The sequence below is a fragment of the Alosa sapidissima genome, chromosome 20, assembly GCF_018492685.1.
Source record: "Alosa sapidissima isolate fAloSap1 chromosome 20, fAloSap1.pri, whole genome shotgun sequence".
Taxonomy (NCBI): domain Eukaryota; kingdom Metazoa; phylum Chordata; class Actinopteri; order Clupeiformes; family Clupeidae; genus Alosa; species Alosa sapidissima.
Genome location: NC_055976.1, coordinates 1,200,857 through 1,221,499, shown reverse-complemented (window position 1 = coordinate 1,221,499; position 20,643 = coordinate 1,200,857). Strand labels below are relative to the sequence as shown.

The 20,643-nt window shown below is 40.3% G+C and overlaps 1 protein-coding gene and 1 long non-coding RNA gene across 5 annotated transcripts in view; both read right to left on the bottom strand.

The window, feature by feature from the left end:
* zbtb49 (zinc finger and BTB domain containing 49) overlaps positions 1-18,847 on the bottom strand; it is a 44,755-nt gene extending 25,908 nt beyond the window's left edge. The window contains exons 1-5 of one of the 4 annotated variants that reach the window (XM_042074614.1): positions 18,755-18,822; positions 17,335-17,403; positions 6,442-6,601; positions 5,121-6,187; positions 422-468 (exon numbers count right to left, since the gene is read on the bottom strand). In XM_042074614.1, coding sequence (XP_041930548.1) covers positions 422-468; positions 5,121-6,187; positions 6,442-6,601; positions 17,335-17,338 — 1,278 coding nt within the window. In that variant the 5' untranslated portion in view covers positions 17,339-17,403; positions 18,755-18,822. The other 3 variants (XM_042074615.1, XM_042074617.1, XM_042074616.1) reach the window with 3 other exon arrangements.
* Positions 18,848-19,891: 1,044 nt separating this feature from the next.
* On the bottom strand, positions 19,892-20,385 carry LOC121694428. Its single transcript, XR_006025754.1, has 3 exons — positions 20,283-20,385; positions 20,105-20,195; positions 19,892-20,023 (listed from the first exon to the last, which is right to left on the bottom strand). It is a non-coding gene; the product is annotated as an uncharacterized LOC121694428 (long non-coding RNA).
* Positions 20,386-20,643: the final 258 nt, after the last annotated feature.

Sequence of the window (20,643 nt, the reverse complement as noted above, 5' to 3'; positions counted from 1 at the left end):
GTTGCTGGTGCTTAGTTTTTGTGGAAACATGTTCTATAGTTGCTTTTAGAATCTGTGAGAAAGTACTACTTTGTTCCAAATTGTAACTTTGTCTATTTGATTAATTGTTGAGCGTTGAGACAATTTGTTGCTCAGCCTACCATTACAGTGGTGTGACTGACCGGACTTTACAGATATTATGTTCTCTGGAGGGACTTCAACTCATTTTTAGCATTTTGTATTGACATAGTTGGTTTCTGTTTGAGAAGAGCTTTCATTTGATCGCATACATGATGGGTTTATACAGTAATGTGCATTTAGTTATTTTTTTATGGTCAAAAAGATTTGCAGATTATGTCATAAAAAAAAGCTAAAGAAATCTCTCTGAAAAGCAAAATGTATCTGAAATGTCTTTAAAATTAATGATACAAGAACTTCATACCTGTGAAAAATGTTTTCCACATATGTTACATTGGAATGGTTTCTCACCTGTTCAATGAAAAAAAAAGAACTTCATTATTAAAGGGCTTACACATAACCACACCACATTTTACAGTGTTGTACACTGAATGACACATTAGCTGGTATGAAATATCATACATACAGTAAACAGTTTACTTCACATGACTAATGAAGCATTATCCCAGTTAATAACTGAAGGAGAATACATGAAGTACTACTTATTCATAGATTACTGTGATCTTTGATACCTTTTGGTCTTATAATGACTTCCTTTCACAGAACAACCTTCTGGATCCAAATCAGTCTGGGTTCAAAAGCAGCCACTCTATCGAAACGGCTCTGCTGTCTGTAACAGAAGCCTTAAAAGAAGCCAGGGCGACCGCTCGGTCATCAGTACTCATTCTTCTTGACCTATCGGCTGCCTTTGACACGGTTAATCACCGCATCCTTCTCTCTATACTCTACATGGGAATCTCCGGTTCTGCTCTCTCCTGGTTTGAATCCTACCTCACAGGACACTCGTTTAACGTATCATGGCTTGGTCAGCTATCTGCACCTCACCATCTCACCACAGGGGGCCCCAGGGCTCAGTGCTGGGCCCCCTTCTCTTTGCTATCTACACCACCTCCTTGGGACAGATTATCCGTTCGCATGGCTTCTCATACCACTGCTATGCAGACGACACACAGCTCTATCTGTCCTTTCCACCTGATGACCCCTTGGTTTCAGCACGGATCTCGGATTGCCTCTCAGACATAGCTACATGGATGAAGGCACACCACCTCCAGCTGAACCTCTCAAAGACTGAACTGCTGGTCCTCCCAGCTAAACCTACCATACACCACGACATCAACATCAAATTTGACTCCCTGTCTGTTTCACCTACCAGGACTGCAAGAAATCTAGGAGTTGTTCTCGGGAGAGTCGCCCGGTCATGCCGTTTCGCACTCTACAACATACGGAAAATCAGGACTTAATTGACTCAAGATGCTACCCAACTTCTGCTTCAGGCAATAGTCATCTCACGACTCGACTACTGCAACGCCCTCCTGACAGGTCTCCCAGCCTGCGCAGTGAAACCACTTCAGATGATCCAGAACGCGGCGGCGCGCCTGGTCTACAACCAACCCAAAAGGGCACATGTTACGGTTCTGCTCCCACCTACTTGAATGCCCTCATACAGACATACGCTACCTCCAGACCGCTGCGCTCCTCAGACGAACGACGTCTAGCTCTACCACCAGTACACTCAGGCCAATCCAAACTTTTCTCATCTGTTCCTCGTTGGTGGAACACACTGCCAGTTCCTACAAGGGCAGGGACATCCCTCTCCATTTTCAAAAAACTCCTAAAGACCCAGCTCTTTAGAGAACATCTCCTCTCATAGCAACACTTACAACAAGTCTTGCTGATCCTAGCACTCACCAGCCGTCTTAAACTGACACGTAACTGTTAAAAACAGCACTCACTCATGCACTTATTCTTACTGTACTCTAATGTTTTTTAAATTGTCCTAAAATTGTTGAGAATTGCTCTAAAACTTAAACTGTTTACCATGTTGTTAGTCGCTTTGGCTAAAAAAGCATCAGCCAAATGTAATGTAATGTAATGTAATGTAATTTGAAAGTAAGAAATTATTCTTTCTTGATCCACATGCCCCCCCGTGTGGAGGGATACCTATGTTCCCATGTTCCCAATTTCATTTCAGGAGGACTTGGGTAGTCTTAAACGCATGTTTGCAACAACATTTTTCCATTAACTTCCATTGCATTTTTACACAGCGAAATACAAAGTACAAAGTTATATTACCAGATATATGGCCAGACCAGGCAAAGTGGTATTACCAGAAGGATGGCCAATCTGGATATCTGGGCAACACAGAGCATGTAACAGTACGCTCACATTCACTTGAATGGCTAAGGTCATGCATTGTCTAACTGAATTGTGGATCTGTTGGCGTCTCTTTGCTCATGTTGCTTGCAGCAAAAGTTGAGAAAATCAACTTTTCAAGCACCAGTGCAAGAATCAAGCAAACGTGCGTTCTCATGGAGGGTTCACCTTATCAATGGCTGACCAAAACCAATTACTGTTTACACCATCAGTAATATTGAATATTGTGTGATCATTCACACCAGTGGTGATCCTAGACTTTGTTCTGAGACATTGCAGCTGGCTTGGCTACATTTTAGTTCACAATGTTCACTTTGGGGAGAGTTTAAATAGGATATTTGGTAGCCTACTAGAGTTATTTCTCTGACTATTCTGTACGTTCATCTGCCTTGCTGTTTTATTTTGAATCTCCCCTAGTGGGGAAGACTATCAAATAGCTTTTAAAATTCAAGTAAACATTCTCATAATATAGCCAGGCTACATAGTTATAACATTAGCGAGCTATCTGGCTACAACGTAGCCTAAATACACAACTGAAACAAAGCAAGGTCACAACCTCTGTAACTACACATTACAGTTTTATGTACAGTAGGATATGTACAAAAACAAATAGAAACTGACTGTATTGCTCACAAATATATAGGAATTTGAGCTGCAACTTGCCATGCCCCTCGACTTCACCTGCCAACACTAACATCCACACATCCCTGAACTTGAAACCTGTCTTCCTATCCAATTGCGACATTATGCTGTCAATCAAAAAAAGAGTCTAGCCTCTATGACGGTTCCTCCAATCATCATACAGAAGCTCCGCATCCAGGCCATCCCACAGCAAGAGGAGGAGTACAGGAGCCTGGTGGAGGACTTTGTGCAATGGTGCAAACAACCACCTTCAACTCAACACTTCGAAGACCAAGGAGATGGTGGTGGATTTCCACAGGTCAAAGCCCGCTCTGCTACCAGTCTCCATTGATGGGGTCAATGTGGAGGTGGTAAACACCTACAAGTATCTGGGCTTACACCTGGACAATAAACTGGACTGGTCAGCCAATACTGAAGCACTCTACAAGAAAGGGCTGAGCAGGCTGTACTTCCTGAGGAGGCTGCGGTCCTTCAATGTCTGCAGTAAGCTCCTCAGGATGTTTTACCAGTCTGGTTTTGCCAGCATCCTTTTCTATGCTGTGGTATGCTAGGGAGGAAGCACAAAGAAGGATGCTGGGCGACTAGATAGGCTTAGCCCAAGATTATGCTTCTGCTCAAAGGGGTTCTTGTGTAGTAGGACTTTTATTGTTAGTAGGCATTAGTGCATTTCCCATTAAATTTTAGCTACGAAACCATTTTCCTCATTGCATGACGTTTGAGGGCTGTTGTTGTAAGACTCTTATGGTGAAATCGCACCAATCACCAAAAAGGTCCGCTTCTAAGCTACCAGGATATCCAGGTGTCGTCTTCCAAGGCTTGCTGTATGCTCAAGTTATTGTCAATCAAAGCTGGGGTGCCTGATTGACAGCTTGTTAGCCCAATTCCATGCGGTTTCTTATATCTCGAGAACCATTGGTCGCAGAGACACATGGGTGGGTTAAATCTAACCGGGAGAGTCACGTGATCACGCATCACTAGTCTGTAGCAGGAAGTATGCGCCTTCCAGACCACGGAAAACACAAGGAAATAAGTTTGAAATGTATTTGTTTCTAACTCTTTGTGTTTGTATAAGCTGGATTATACATCTACTATCAACATATCATGAATAAAACAACATGGATATTTCACTACTATGGATTTTTACAGACATTTCAAGACCATTTATGACGTATAGGGATATTGGCATCCTTATCTGATCTACATTGAAAGTAAGAGAGTCACAGCTTCACAGGGGGTAGAGGGGGGCATTTTATAGTAGTTTGATAAGATGTATAGTGTTATTAATCAAATACAGTAATGCACAAAACACGTTTTGTCATAGAAAGCTTGACATTAATTGATTCCTGAGACTCTTAGCTTTAAAACGAGGTATATTATGACTATAGTGCTTCATGTTATGGTGCATAAAATTGATTGTACAGTACGGGGAGGAGGAGGGGAGCACTGTAAGTGAGGAAGGTGCTGATATAGCTCGATTTAATGCCTTAAGAACACAATTAAGAAATTCTTAGGAAGATATTGGTGAATGAGGCCCAATGGGCTTATGTCATATGTTTCATATATTTGAGATTCATATAAACGTTATATATGTTGCTAATAATTGTATGATCTGCATAATTACTGATGACTAAAAATACTTAGTAATTTGAATACTTCATATTGATTTTTAAACTATTACAATTGTCTTTAATGTCTTTGAGTGCCCGTCAGACCGTGAAAGTAATTAGCCGTCAGTCTCACGGTTTTAGGCTAGTAAAAAATAGTTGTGCATAGTGCATAAGGATATGTGAATGCAATTCATTATGTTTTCTATGTCATTAGATAAAATGTATGTTCAAAAATCTTTTTGGGATCATAGAAGAGATGTCTTGCAATGTTCATTTCTGTGATTTTGTTGAGCATGACATGAATGACTGACATGACGAGAGCTAACAGGATAGTTAGCTAGAAGGAGTTCTCTCCAGAGGTAAAAGTTACTTTCATAGCCTATGTAGGTTAGCAACACAAACTATGCTAGACGTGCACACCAAATAACCTTTACTTTTAAGCCCTTGTCTTAACACATCACTTGATGAATTAAACTGTTTATTTTGATACATATCTCCCTTTCTCTCAATGTGTGTGTTTGTATGCAATTTTCTACATACCAGTATGCGAGCGCTTGTGCAGCTCCAGGTTGCTTGGGTGTTTAAATGCCTTCCTGCATATTTCACAGGAATAATTCCTATTTCTTGATTGTCTTGGAGGGGCCCTGCTTGATTCGGAGCAAATCTCCACCGAGTTTACTGTTGGGATGGAAACTTTCTGACTACTGCCTGACGTTGAGTCTTCCAGGTTTTCTAGTGCAACCCGCTCATCCAAGCTTTGCTCGGTCTCCTGCAGACTCTTATTCACACAGTGTTCAGTGAACTGACTCTTCGAAATGTGCATTTTTACGTCCATTCTCTCAGAGCAGAGGTAGTTGTACTTTTTCAGGTATACAGCTTTCTTGGAGCGCACAGGCCTAGACAAAGGGCTCTTGAAAGCAGGAAGATACGTGCAGTCAGATGCTACTGAAATGGAACCTCGAGGTGTAGAAAGATCCTGATCCATTGGTATAGCACTTCTTTGGCAGGCAGGGCTATAGTCAATGGTGTTATTTGTGCATTCAGCTGAAAAAGTTCCTTCCACCGAAACCTGATCCTGACTTTGCTTACTAAGAGAGTAGCATGTCTGTACAGCACTTTGTTTAAAATATTGCTTGCTAGAGAAATTGCGCAGCTTGTAGCCATGTAATGGCTGTTTTATTGACGCTGTAGTCATGTTTGTGACCATATCAATTGAAATGTTTTCCTGAATGTGTGAATCTTGTTTGGACTGATCTTCCTCAACGGTAATGTTCAGAGGTTTCTGGGTTTCTGTGGGCATAAGATCAGTCTCAGGAGGTAGGTTACCACTCATCATGCAGTCCTGCTCATGTGACAGGTCACCTGGCATGGAGAATGTGGAGGAATCAATAGATGAGGCACAAGACTTTGGGAAACTGTTGCACATGCTCAGTATGTTGGGCACCTGTAGATACTGTGCAATATCCAACAAGGCTTGAACATTTTCATGATTCAACTCCAGGTGAGAGGTATACATATAATCCAGTACTTGGCCAATTCCTCCAACATCCTGAATGACTAGATGGAAAACATCATTTCTCTGACCTGTTGTATTATGGAAAAGAGACCTTAAAGAATAAAAATATTCAAGTTTAATAAAGATACAAAGATACAAGTTAAATAAGTAAAAAAGTATAGTGAAATATTCCAGGATACACGTTTTTGTTAGCCTGGCTAACACCAAACCAAATGTGTCATTAGATCAGACAGGTTCCCTGGCCAGGCTTTTGTATGAAATTTGAAAGAATAAAGACAACTGGATTTGTCTCGAAATCTGAAAAGTACAGACACATGTACATAAAAGAAAAGATCTGATTCTTACCTGAAATATGAGCTGAATGCAGCCAGGACATTCTTATGGGCTTTAAAGCACACACCCTTGACAACGAGCATGCAGTCACAGAGCATACCCTGGATTCGCTGTTCCTGCAGCTGCTGGAGTAGGTAGGTGCTGTGGCTTGAGAGGCCTTCCATGGTTCTGGCTGTGTAGATTGGTTTGAATATATATATATTATATTATGAACATTCTTTGCCATAGAGAAACACACAATAGCGTTGGATTATAACCATGCTTTGCCACAAAAACAGACAAAAACATGAGGTAAGTCGAGCTATATGAAGTTATTATTTTGCTGTCACTTCGTCTGTTTTATAACCCAGAAGGATGTACTTGATATCAAATGATAGCTCTGTGTCTCCTCTTTCATCTGACATGCGTGGCATATATCTATCCGATCACAGGTCCGCGAGTAATTCAAACGAGAGTAACGGGTGTGCAGTTGGTTTTTGTACATGACGTTATTATTTTTCAGTCACTTCGTCTGTTTTCATAAGCCAGAAGGATCGACATACTTGGTACCAATGGATAGCCCTGTGTCTCCTCGGATTGCGAGTAATTCAAACGAGAGTAATGGGTGCGCAGATGAACGCAGAGACTGTAAATATGATACAATTTGATTTAATATCATGATTTTTTTTTAATCTTCATATTTTAACGTACAGACAAGTGTCTCGTTGGAATGTCCCACTTCTGATCTGTCACACAATAAAGGCTTCTCGCTGCTATGAACAGTTGCGGAGCAATGTAACAGAGAAGAAAGGGTGTGTTTTTTGATGCACTTTGCGTAATCGGCTTCTAAGGGTTAAAATCTCACGTACCCCCTGGAGTGCCTTCACGTACCCCCAGGGGTACGCGTACCCCCATTTGAGAACCACTGGCCTAGACTCTGCCGGAAAAAAAAAACAATATATGTGTGTGTGGCACTTAAGGCTCTGGCATGGTCCTGCGTCACATTTGCGCGTGTCCAAGACGTGCGTCATTTTTGCTGTGGACGTGAAGCATACTCCAATTTCTGCTGTCCTGAATGCGCGTTAAATTGTTAAGGTTAGCGCCTGCGCACTACGGATTAACTGTGATACTCTGCCCCACCAACTGGCGGCGGTACATCGAGCCTGAAAGTAGGACACAACCACCAAAGAAGCCTGAAATGCCTGAAGAAAAGAAGAAGGAAGAGCTGATGAAGGAAAAAGCACCACGAGTACGTTCGCCTGTCTGCTGGGAAGTTTGATAAGCTGGCCCATCGCATCGCTCCATTTATCATCCACCAGAACACACACAGCACACCTGTTGGTATAGCTGAGAGACTAGCTTAGCCTACTTGCTTATTAGGCTACTTAGCCTGTAGCTAAGTGACTCGGTGCTGCGAGGGCAGCAATATTGGTGCGATACAAAGTAAAGACATTTTTCTGAACACATGCAGCAGTGTCATGGTAAGAAAGAGTTGTGCGTACAGATGTCCTCAATTAAATTTGTATTGAGTCTTCACACCTGCCTCATACCAAAAAGTATGAACCAAAAACCTGTAAATATGACGTGTCAATAAAAGTTTTGAAGTAACTATTTGTGTTCATAATGTACAATGTCTCACTGTGATAATGGGTGTATTTAGAGTGAGAGGTAGCCTAGGTTATTCCTTCAATTATTATTATGATAACGCATTATCCGGTGTTGACAGGCGAGTTTCGAGATTTGAGTTCAGCATTGTTCAGGAGTAGGCTAGGTGATAATGATTGCACCTGGGAGAGGTAGGCTACATTCCCTTTATTATTATAATCACTATTGATAACGCATTATATACGGAACAGGCGAGAATTCGCATCTCGATCAGCAAGTGTTACTGGGTTTCGCCTGAGCGTTGTAGATAGATACCTTTAATTGGCTCTGGGTTTCGCGATTTGATTTCAGCATACGCTCATTTTTAAAAGATGCATTTAATCCGAAGTCATGTCAGCTCTCTATGCAGGGAGTAAGGCTGTCACTTTTTATTCAAACATGACGTGACGTGAAATATCCGTAGTCGAACTATAATTAAACTATTCGGTTTTTAGTGCTGTGTAGCGCATTTCTACAGTCTATGATTAGTTTTATTTTATTGTTTGCCATCTCATTCAGTGCTATATGATCCAGGGCTCATGACCAAATCAAGCCAATATAATAGCCAGTAGCCACAGAGCCCATGCAGCCACCCTGTTTCGACAATCAAAGGTAACGCACAGAACGGCCAGCAGACAGATAATTACGTCCCCAACTCATCTAAAATGTGGTGTCTTGAAATACTTTGTGTTCTACACCATAGATGGTAAAGTGACCGTTAAATATAATGTTAAAGAATGTATCTGTGGATTGTGGCTTTACATCGGTTCGAAGTTGACTCCATGTCGTGGTGTCTCACGTAACTCAAAGCCAGGCAAGCTGAGGACAGGCGCTCTGTTCCATCGTCGTTATGGTAACCAAACAAGTCTTCTTCTGTCTAGGTTTGTTTCTACGTTTAAGTGTTGTTCTTGTATGTGGTCCACCTACTGGAGGGGAGTGTTTACAGCAGTTCCGTTTCACACATGCGCAGTCTACGCGTCACTTTGACGCGCTGTCTTAAATTTCGGTCGACTCAAAGACGCGACGCATGCTGTAAAAATGACGCAATTCTCGTCACGCGCTCACCAGTGCCGCGTGCGCGGGACGCAGACGCGGGACCGTACCATAGGCTTTACAATGACCAGAATAAAAGGGTTAAAATATACATATATTTAAAAAGTAGAATCCATGCAAAAATACTTAAAAAACTATTATTTAATAAATATTTCAGGAAAAAATAAGTTGTATGTGTATGTGTTTATTAGTTCCAACGTTTAATAAATTAGACACTGATGGCACAGTGCTCTGTTTTAAGTCTTTTTTTCTCAACTAAAAAGGCTTTGCGCTGGTTAGGGGGTACTTGGCTGAAAAAATATTTCACAGGGGGTACATCACTGAAAAAAGGTTGAGAACCACTGCTCTACTCTACTAGGGTTATCAGTCAATGAGTTTTAGAGTTTTGCGGTTGCGGAGATTGCGGTATGACAGATTTCAAACTTTCAAAGGGCTAAAGATGCGAAGGAATATGGATTCTCTAATAATGGAAAGATAAATGCAAATGTCTTTATGCATAGCGTTATTTAGCTAAAGTAGGTTACATTCATCAAAATTTAGTTCATATCCAGTTTTTGCTTTTTGTTCTCTGAACTGTTTCTCATCCCTAGTTACACATATATCATTGCAGAATAATTGTCTCGTGATATACCATTATTGTGGACAATTTAACTTGCCACCATACTTTTATTTGCTTTTACTGTTTGCCGTTGTTTATGTAAAGCACATTGAATGGCCTCTGTATATGAAATTCGCTATATAAATAAAGAAATGCATTACTACTTTCTCAAAAATCGTATAGCAACTACTCATGTGCTATATATTTCCAAGAGGTTTATTTTATTAAATCTTTCTGGGATCATAGAAGAAATAAGTTAGTGAGCACTACACAAATGACAGACATGACCTGAGCTAGCAGGATTAGTTAGCAAGGAGCTCTCTCAAGATGTAAAAATCTGACAAGGTTGTAGCCTATTTCTAAATAACATTAAACCCAATAGTAGACCTAAATTACCTAAATCCGATAGCTTAGGTAGGTTAGCAACACAAACTTGAGAGATGCAAGTGAGCAAATCAACTTCATATTAAACTTATTAATGTGTTACCACAGAATCACTGAATAGAGTTTCACAATATTCAAAGTTTCATTAAAAAATGGTTCAAAATAAGAGGCACAGCAAACCATAGACTAGCAGCCATGTCTCGCTTTTTTTGGCATGACAGCGCCGCATATGTGTGTGAGGAAAAAAGACGCACCGCCACACCCCCTATACACCCCTGTTGTATAGAATTTTCACATTGTTGTGTTTTCCCCCCATTTCACCTTGCGTTGCAGTCTGGTTGACTATGAAAAAATAGGCTAGGTTAATGAAATTTAACACCTTAGTTGAAAAAATTAAGACTTGGGAACGGAATTTAAGACTTTCTAAGGCCTTAATCTAGGAACATGACATTTAAGACCTTTTTAAGACTTTTAAGACCCCGCGGCTACCCTGGTGACATAGTAAAAAAGGGCAGGGCTTGGAATCAAACAATTACATGACACCTGTTGGGCAACCACGTCGACAAAGGCAAAGTAAGGCAGAACGTATGGAGACAAATTATGATGACTCTTCCAGAAATAACTTGCGGGCCCTAACAAAACAAATGTAGGAGACCAGTGATTAGATATTAGGATTCAACCAAGGGGCGGTTTCAAAAAATAGACTGGCAGCTGAAGCAGCAAGAGTCAGTCAGGATAACTGTTGAGAGGAGTAGAGTAGCGGGGTCATTCGCCTTATTCATCCGCCGGCCATAGACCTCTGAAGTCCGCCTACAAAAAATAACCAAAGCTGCCATCTTAACCCATGTAAGGAGATCCGGATGTTAATTGAAGCTAACTACCTATGGCAAGTTGCATTGCAAGTTAGCTCTGGGGTAGCAAAAATCTAAGTTTGCCATCTTAATGTACCGAAGATCACAGGAGCCACTCGAAGGCAGAGGACAAAAGTCCGTTGAGCAAAACGTAACTTTGGATCTACACATTAACATTCCTTACTGTTTGGGAAAACTCCTTACTGTTGAAAAACTCCCTTCTATTTGTAGTATGTAGCATTCTTGTTATTAAGTTCTTTAAAAGTTTGATGGCGGGTCTCTTTCATGGGGGATAAGGGGTTAATCTGTGACAGTCTCAGTATTTAATTGTTTGCCATCACTGAGCATAATACTAAGTTATTTCCACTATGTTCATGCTTTATCATCACTAAATTCTCCCTGATCTACATTCCAGACTTCTGGAAACTAGGGATCGACCGATATGGTTTTTTCAGGGCCGATACCGATATCAATTATTACCAAAACAGGAGGCCGATAACCGATATGTAAAACCGATATGTCAGTTGTCAAAAAGATAGTAAAGGCGATATGCTACAAAAAATTCACTCAAAAGCATTTAATTATGCAAACTTTTCTTTTGATATACAATTGTCTCTCAACTTGCATCACATGTAAATCCTGTGTATGATATTAATCCAAGAACTGAGTGATAGCAATTATTTTCATAGACTAGGCCTACACAATGGGCTATGTGCTTGTTAAGGGACCTGTCACAAAGAGGATGCTTTGCCAGCGTGTGTGTGAGTGCACGAGAGAGGGAGAGGAAAAGGTGCATGCGTGATGGCAAGTGTTACGGTTGAACAGTTTAACAAAACAGTTTAAAAATAGTTCTTAGGCTATTTAAGCATGCAATTTGTGTCCATGTGTAGGCTACACTTTGGTGAGCCTAAAAAGCACGTTAATAGCCAGCTCAGGCCGCGATTTAGGCTAACCTACTTCAGGTCGAATTAAATTACGGCTGGCCCTGGGTGCCTGTAGCCTAGTCTTTTCTGACAGTCCGTTTCAAAAAGGAGCAACTAGACTTTTTGACGTTCGCTATCGCATATTTAGGACTTGTCTACTATGTAGGCCTAAGGGATAACGTCAGCCGAGGTGTCCCGTTATTCACAATTAATGGACGAGGCAGAGGCAAAGAACTCCTGACGCGCAGCACCCGAGTTTGTAGGCTAACTAGTAGCCTAGGCTAAACTCACTAACGTGCATCAATCGGGAATTCGCTAAATGAAGGAAGTGGGTGCTTTACTTATTGATCCGGATCAAAGAGACAATAGCGTCCAAAGTGGTGTTTTTGTAACTTCAGTGTAGATGATTGTGATCAAGCAATATAGCAATATAATGTACACTCTGCCTCAGTGAGAATCCTAAACTTTCTCTGTGTTCAGTCTTCGATCCTGATTGGCTGCATTCGTGTTAACTAACAAATCAGACGGTGTAGTGGGCGGGACAATGCTCTCAACCACAGAGTAGCAAATGCAGGGAGTGAGAGACACTTTACAGACAAAGTAGCGCGTTTCATTCTTTATCCATTTCAATATCGGCTTATCGGTGGAAAAAATGACCGATACCAATTATTATAAAAATGCTAAATATCGGCCCGGCCGATAATTGGTCGACCCCTACTGGAAACAATGTCCACAATGATGCATTATAAAGCATAAAATTCATATTATGGAGCTTCATAGTCAAAGGTTTTATTTCATTAAAAGAAAGAACAAATATGTATCTTTATCTGGTATCAATCCCATTAGGATCATCAAGGGCCCATATAGTCATTTGGGGGTCCAAATATGGGGTTCCAAAAGTGTCACCTCTGCCAGAGAGGGTTTTTGGACCCCCATGAAACCCCCACCAGTGGTACCATACCCTTCAAATTCATTTTGTCAAGAGCAAGGTTCCCATATATAACAAATAATCCTGTTTAGAATAAATATGATCATTAATTGTGGTGCTAGGGCCACCCAAAAAGTGAAAAATCACACATGCTGTCAACATTTTTTAGGACTTTGGTGACCCACCTCTCACCCAAACAGTCAGGAATGTTGATTCTGCCTCCAGAATTCGGTAGTACAGGCTACAATGAACTACCACACCAGTTTCCAGCCTTCTACCACTATTAGAACAAATGTTATAGTGTCCCAGTGACTTCCGTTTCACTTTCGCTACAAGGGACCTATCTTTCAAAAAAATATGAACGGGAGTTAATGGAGAGATAACAATTATTTTTTGGTCCAGTCTGAATTGTGCCACGAATTTCACATGTGTGTAAATTTAAAATATATTTTCTCACGTCCTACTGTTGTTCGATAGACTTCAAAAGTTATGTTGGTTTTGTGCGAATCCGCTCAGTGGACTACATCTCTCGTCTCGAACAATGTACGTCACCAACGTAATGAAACGATAAGATTAGTTGTTATGCTAGTTAACGGTTGCATCTTGCTGCCTGCTATGTCACTTAACAGTATCTAATATACAGTCTATAGACAAATACAACTTACCTGATGTGTTTAATCCTCTGACTCATGGTATTTTCATCGGCAAGGAAAGCCCAATTAAGACCTGTTGCTGGTATTACGATCTTTCACAATGTTGTAATTCAATAGTTACGAAACAAACTGCAAATGTCTTTACATGAAAAATTGTCTTTAAAATTGACAAACATCATATGGGTAATTCAAGGCACAAGTCAACCGGGACCAGAAAATACTTTCTTTTTCGCCATAGACTGGCGTTCAAAATGTTTTGAAAGATAGGTCCCATGGAGGCAAACGGAAGTGGCGTCACTAGGACACTCTATGGGCTTCCAAAAATGGCAACAGATTAATTGACCGTTCGCAAAAGCCACGCCCCCTAGTTACTACGCCCGTCAAACAAAAAAAGAGTTGTGAGAAATTCAATGGTACAGTACAGGTACAGTAGCTGTTAAGACTCTAAAAGTTACAGCACAAGAGGCTCTTTTAGAGAGCCAAGGACCTAAATTCATTTACAATCATTTACAATCCGTTGAACGACTGCAGTATGACATGGACACACATGTATAAAAACTCATATCTAGCTTTGTTGGGTGACAAACTTAAACGGGAGGCGAGTATATAGACTTGCATGCATGTTACAAGGACACTGGGCCATGTCATGTAAGGAACATGGTGCTGCCAAAAAACGGAAGCATAGCCTACATTGCAGAGCCACTTCAACTTTATTATTATATGGTGAATGAATGTTACACTACTGTGCACAGACCACTGATCTATAAAGATCAGTTGCACAACCCCATGCTTCTCTGATGTGACGAAGCTAGCACATTATTAGCAGCGGTTAGCTAACTATGCTAACGTTAGTTATCTACAAGTCTCCTCCAAGTGACAATCATTTTATATACAATGAGCTGCCAATGCTGAAAACAATTAACATCCTTATTTATCTTACTTACATTGAGTTGACTGTGTGGCTTAATCCTATGTGGTGGAGCACTGTTTCGCTAACGAGTAGTGCTAACCCTTTGCTTTAAAATAGTGGAGATCTGGGACGAGAGAATTTAATCTAATTTAACATAATTACAGAAAACGTAATCAAGATTGAAAGGCATGTGTCTGTGTATCGGTGTTGTGTTAATCCCACATGTCATTTGACTGTCCTTTTCAACATCACTATAAAATCCCATAAAACTAGACAAATATCAAGCCTCCCTATACACGAATCCGGCGAAACTACCAGAAGTAAGCGGGCGCCATTACTGAGCTGTTGCTGGGTAGCATTGCACCAGTGCCTCCTACTGGATTTGTTGCGTCCACTGGGATAACAGCCCGCGATTTACGACGGTCTCACTACTTCTTCATGAATTTGTTTATTTGATATCCATTCATTTATTTATTGTTGCCAAATGGACAGATATTTTTATAGTTTCCTCGTTAGCTAGCCTATCGGAACTCCCCCTATTACCGTCGGTCCCGTATTTCCACCGTCTTGCGTTTATAGTTCACTTAATATCTATTTCTATACAAACCAAGACGGCGGACTTAAGGCCCAATCACACCGATAACGATAACGATAACTATAAATAAATATCGTTCTCGTTAATATGAATGACGACGTTCACACATAAACTATAACAATAACGACATGAAGAACGATATCGTTGGGGATCACTTTCAGAGCGATTTTCACAACGATAAAATGCTAATAGCCAATCAGAACCAATCGAATTTTAGCCCTCACATTTATTAACACAATGAGAGACTTTGTTTATCGTTGTTCAGTGTGAACGCTTTTATCGTTATGGTTATAGTTATAGTTATCGTTATCGTTCTTGGTGTGAATGGGCCTTTACGGCTGTAAACAGTGTTGTAAGGCTGCGTGTACACAACCGCTTGGAGCTCCAGTGGAATTTTAATTTCATGACGAGAATTCTCGGTCTAACCGTTCATGTGCAGTTGAAACGGTGTAAATAGGCGACCCATCAGGCCAGCACTACAACTCCGAGCGTGGTAAACAAAATTGGATATTTCAGGCAGTAAATGCTCCCGTTAAGAACCAAACCAGATTTTGTTCAAATCGACACACCTATGGCTACTGAAAAATGTAAGGTTCATTTAGCAAATGTTATTTTGAAGTGTTAAAAAACATTGTTGTTTTAGAATTTCTGAACAAAAGTGGTGATAATTGGGGGTGTTACAATAGCTAACATCATCAACCCAACAAGCCATACTGCCTGGCTGTAGCTGTCATTGAGGGTGCGTTATCACGGTTTTGTTTACATACCATATTGGATTGGTTGTGTCCACTGGGATAACAGCCCGCGATTTACGACTGTCTCACTACTTCTTTTATAATGTCAAGTAGGAAAACATGCCAAATGGACAGATATTTGTATAGTTTCCTCGTTGGCTAGCCTAGCTAGCATAGTTATTGCTAACGTTAGCTAGCTACAGTAGTTAAGTAGATATAATATCAACCTAGTCCCAATTATGTCTATTTCCTCGTTCTCTACTCTAAACTATTTTCATAAATAATCTGTAAGATCGCTTGTACCTTCATCTCTTCATCTGTGACCGGAGGCCACTGTCTAACACAGGGGTGGGCAAACTTTTTGGCTCAAGGGCCACATTGGGTTTTGAAAATTGGCCGGCGGGCCGCACAACACAACCCCCCCCCCCCCCCCCCACGACACACACATAAAAAAAAACATTTTTTATAGCCTATAATTTATTATGAAAAATATTTATTTTAAAATATTAATTGCTTAAAAATACTGCTAATTTTATGCTGTTTAACACATGTATAAACTGTGCACTGTCGCTTTAAGACAGTCGCTTTAATTGACGTTTATTTCTCAATGATCTTCTGCCTGCTCCGCTGTGGCTAGTGCTGTACCTACGGCTGGGCCCTCTCACAGTTTTTAAATGGTCAGTAGTGGGAACTACTGTTGCCTTCATGATTTCCTTTTAAAAGTTTCTTATAAGAAGGAGATCAATTATAAACAATGACAAGCCAGCTGGAACCAGCGGCTCTCTCCCTCTCGTGAGTGCAGACGCGTTCCCAATTAAATGGATCGCATAATGTTCACGTTAGATCTGCTGCAAAGGAGATAACTAAGAGTTAACTTAGTTTAACATGTTATCTCTATTTAACATGATGTTTTTACATTGACATTGTAAACGTTCTCTAAGGAGAGTGAAAAGCAGTTTGCAGTAAAGCTAACCAACGTCGTCTCTATAGCGAGCAGCCTGATAACCAAATGAAATGCTCGGCGGGCCGGATGAAAGTGCTTGGCGGGCCGGATCCGGCCCACGGGCCGCAGTTTGCCCACCCCTGGTCTAACATCATCAACCCAACAAGCCATACTGCCTGGCTGTAGCTGTCATTGAGGGTGCGTTATTAAGGAGGTTTGTTTACATACCAGTAACAGCTCAGCAAGATGGCAGCCTCCACAGAACGCTCGTCGGATTCGTGTACATTTCTATGGAGCCGTAAGGTGAAGTTGACGGGCCATGTCTGCCTGCACAGAGCTACTAGACTATGGAGTGAGGATTGTCTCAAAATTATTTAAATATATATAAAAGGATATATATACACATATACATACATTTATAAACATCCAAATACAAAATACAAATATAAAAATGTGACGTACAAATAAATAAACAAATTTATAGAAATAAATGTGTAAATATATTTTCGAGATTTGAAAATAAATATGCTTGACTTTGTATGTGAAATCCGCATTTGTGAATCTCCTTTTTGCCTTCATATCGATGACGTAATTTTGAGACATTCCTACTGCACACCAAGATCCACGTATTTATACAGTCTATAAAATTAAAAACGGCACTACACATCGAAACCGATAATAAATTGTTCGGGCTAGTTGTTATTACTTACCCATCCATTTAATCCAGTGTCTTCCATGTCGTTAATCCTGCTAGTCATAGACCACTTAACTGAACTGAACTAGGGAAAACAGCGTCGGAAAGATTCAGTTGCTATCAGTTGATAACAGACATGTTGCACAACACTGCCATCTGCTGGTTGTTCAGTGGAGGGTGTCTTCGCATTCAAATCTAGTGGCATTTATTTGTGGATCTTGGTGTGCAGTAGGAATGTCTCAAAATTACGTCATCGACAAAAGCAAAAAGGAGATTCACAAATGCAGATTCCACATACAAAGTCAAGCATATTTATTTTCAAATCTCAAAAATATATTTACAAAGACACGTTTATTTATATAAATTTGTTTATTTATTTGTATGTCACATTTTTATATTTGTATTTGGATATTTATAAATGTATGTATATGTATATATATATCCTTTTATATATATTTTTAATAATTTTGAGACAATCCTCACTCCATACTGGACTGCCATTGGCTCATCTGCGTTCGATGGGCGGGGGGGTCAATTGTGAAATTCCAATGTGTCAATTAGGGCCATGGCACCCAAAATTCAAATGGACACCACGGGCAAACCGTTTGAGATATTGACCTGAAACTTCAGATTCCTTTGTTTGGTAACATAAGGCATATTTTCACCAAAATCTGAGAGGTGTCATGTACATGGGTGGCTGAGTTGGCGTGGAATGACCCATTATGGTGCTGTGGGGAGTGCAATTAACAGCTGAGATGGACAGCAAATAGAGATACTATGTCAGGATATCAAAGCGAGCATAGACGCACTTCAGAGTGGATGGATATGCCACACATATAATTCCTTAGGCTACTTAGCCACAACAGTGATATCTGCAAAATTATTTTTATTTCTGAGTTTTCTTTCTTCAGACATTAACGTGTTGATAAAAGCAATTGCATGCCACCGGACAGAAATGTTTTTCTGTGAAGTCCCTATACTGTTTCTGTTAGCTCTGACGCTGACAGCGGTGCTGTGAAAAAGGTGCCCCGGCATGAAAAGGTTATGGGAACCAGTGCAACCAATGTAATACCCATATTCTGGACCTAAGGGTAGGCTACGTTCTTTTGTTTGTTGGGGCGCAAGGTCTCGAACATCGCCTTACCTCGGCCCAGCTCGATGGTGGGTTTGCTGCCAGCACTTAGTCCTAGTCTACGCTGCATTCAAAAAGCAGCTAAATATCCGTTCAGACTTCATTTCACGTTTGTTATCCTATTCCATGGTGGACTAACGTCACCTTGTCCTTACCTTAGTTGCACTTAGCTTAGTCGCCTAGCTCAAATTCACCTACGTTTTTAACGATTTTGTAAATGGAAACTGAATGATCCGACAGACTCTAGGCCTAGCCTACAAATGAATCATTTTAGGTCACTGACGAAAGTTATAGAATGCCACACCTGTTTCATTTGCAAGTAGTTGTTGTTGATCTTGTTAACTCTTGTTAGTAGTTCTTCTTCTTCTTCTTCTTCCTCTGTCAGGTTTTATGCGGTTTACAAGCAACGTGTATTACCGCCATCTACTGGACTGAGGGAAATCCTATTTGCTAGTGTGTTTCTTTGATAAATGCTACAACAGCACTAGTGATGTTCCCTGATCTAGGCTCACCTAATAAAGTGTCTAAAAAAAGGCTTTCTTAACTGCACTCACTTCCCTCTTCAGCTTTTCTCTTTGTCTGGAAAATCTTAAGCACTGTAAAAGAACATGATCTACATCCTCTCTCACTCCACAATACTCACATTTTCCAGATGGATGTTTGTTTACAACGTATAAGCTATTTAAACCAGTATGGCCTATTCTCATTCTTGTAAACCAAACCTCTTCCTGTCTTTTTGGGTAACTAGGTTTATTATTTGAGATACTTTTTTGTATAGTGTCTACCTTTCTTCTATCCCATCCGGCTTGCCATATTCTGTTAACTTTGTGTTTGATGATTACCTTAATTTCTTCCTTCTCTTCTTTAGTTGCCTCTTTTGCCAGCCTGTCTGCTTCCTCGTTACCACCAACTCCTTTATGGGCAGGAACCCACACAAACTGGATTGATGTTCCCTGTTGACTGATTGCAAATATGATATTATTTATTTCATTCAATAAATCCTGTCGGCATGATGATTTTAAGCAATAAGCCCCGAGAGGCCGTAGGTTACCTATGGACTTGAGTGGCTTATTGCTTTTCTAAAACTGTTACTATAAATACCTGGCAAAGTTTCATACAACTAGAAATATAACGAGTTATTCCTAGATAATAATTTTTTCCACCAAGAAATATATGTCCTCTATCTGAATGGTTGCCAAGCAACGTCAAGACGCAGCTTTCTTCCTGGTAAGGTAGAACACAAGTGTCAAGTAAGGACCATTTTTTGCCCACAGCATCTGAACCTTCAGCCTTGACATCTAATAAATGGGATTCTCCATTGATCAAGTTAAGTATGTATAAGTATATATACTCTTTTGATCCCGTGAGGGAAATTTGGTCTCTGCATGTATCCCAATCCGTGAATTAGTGAAACACACTCAGCACACAGTGAACACATGGCAGTGTGCTTACTTACTTTGTCGGTGTGTTTTTAACACGTTGTGTACTTGTGTGGAGCTGACTTGATGAGACCATGTCAGGTAGGGCAACAGATGTGTCAAAGCCACTCGCTGGGCCATATCTTGAGGATGGTCTGTTGGACAAATATTTATATTTTAAAACTTTGTGGACAGCTTATTAGCTTTATGTGAAAAAAGAGAACAGAAAAACATACTGTCTTATACGCCCACTTTCTTCATCTGTGCTGAGGAGACCTTTTCCCTTTGAAAACTGCACAAGTTTTTGCCTTGCTTTCTCATAGGTCTCTTAACACACACACAAATAACTGTTACACAAGGGGGGGAAAAAAGAGAAAGAAAAAGTGTGTTGCCTTAAAAAGCTTCTAGACTTACTATATTGGGCCACCCATTTAATTTGAAGTTCATGCCATTCTTCATCTGGTTGTTCTTTAACCTTAGCAGCAGCACTGCACTTGCTTGCCTCATATGGGGGCCAAAACGTATTGTAAACTAAATATTTACAACTAAAAGACTGTTAATGTTAATTTTGTCTTTGTTATCAAAATCAATCAACAGCCTTTGAAACAAATTGGGCAGGAATTATGGAAAATGATGATGAAAGGTCTTTCACAAAGGATATCTGAAGACTTAAAGAATCAATAGGGTATGTGAAAAAAGATGAGTTGTGTAAGAATTTAAGACAGGCAAGGTAAGATCTGACCCTGTCTTTTAAAATATTTTTAACAACATAAAC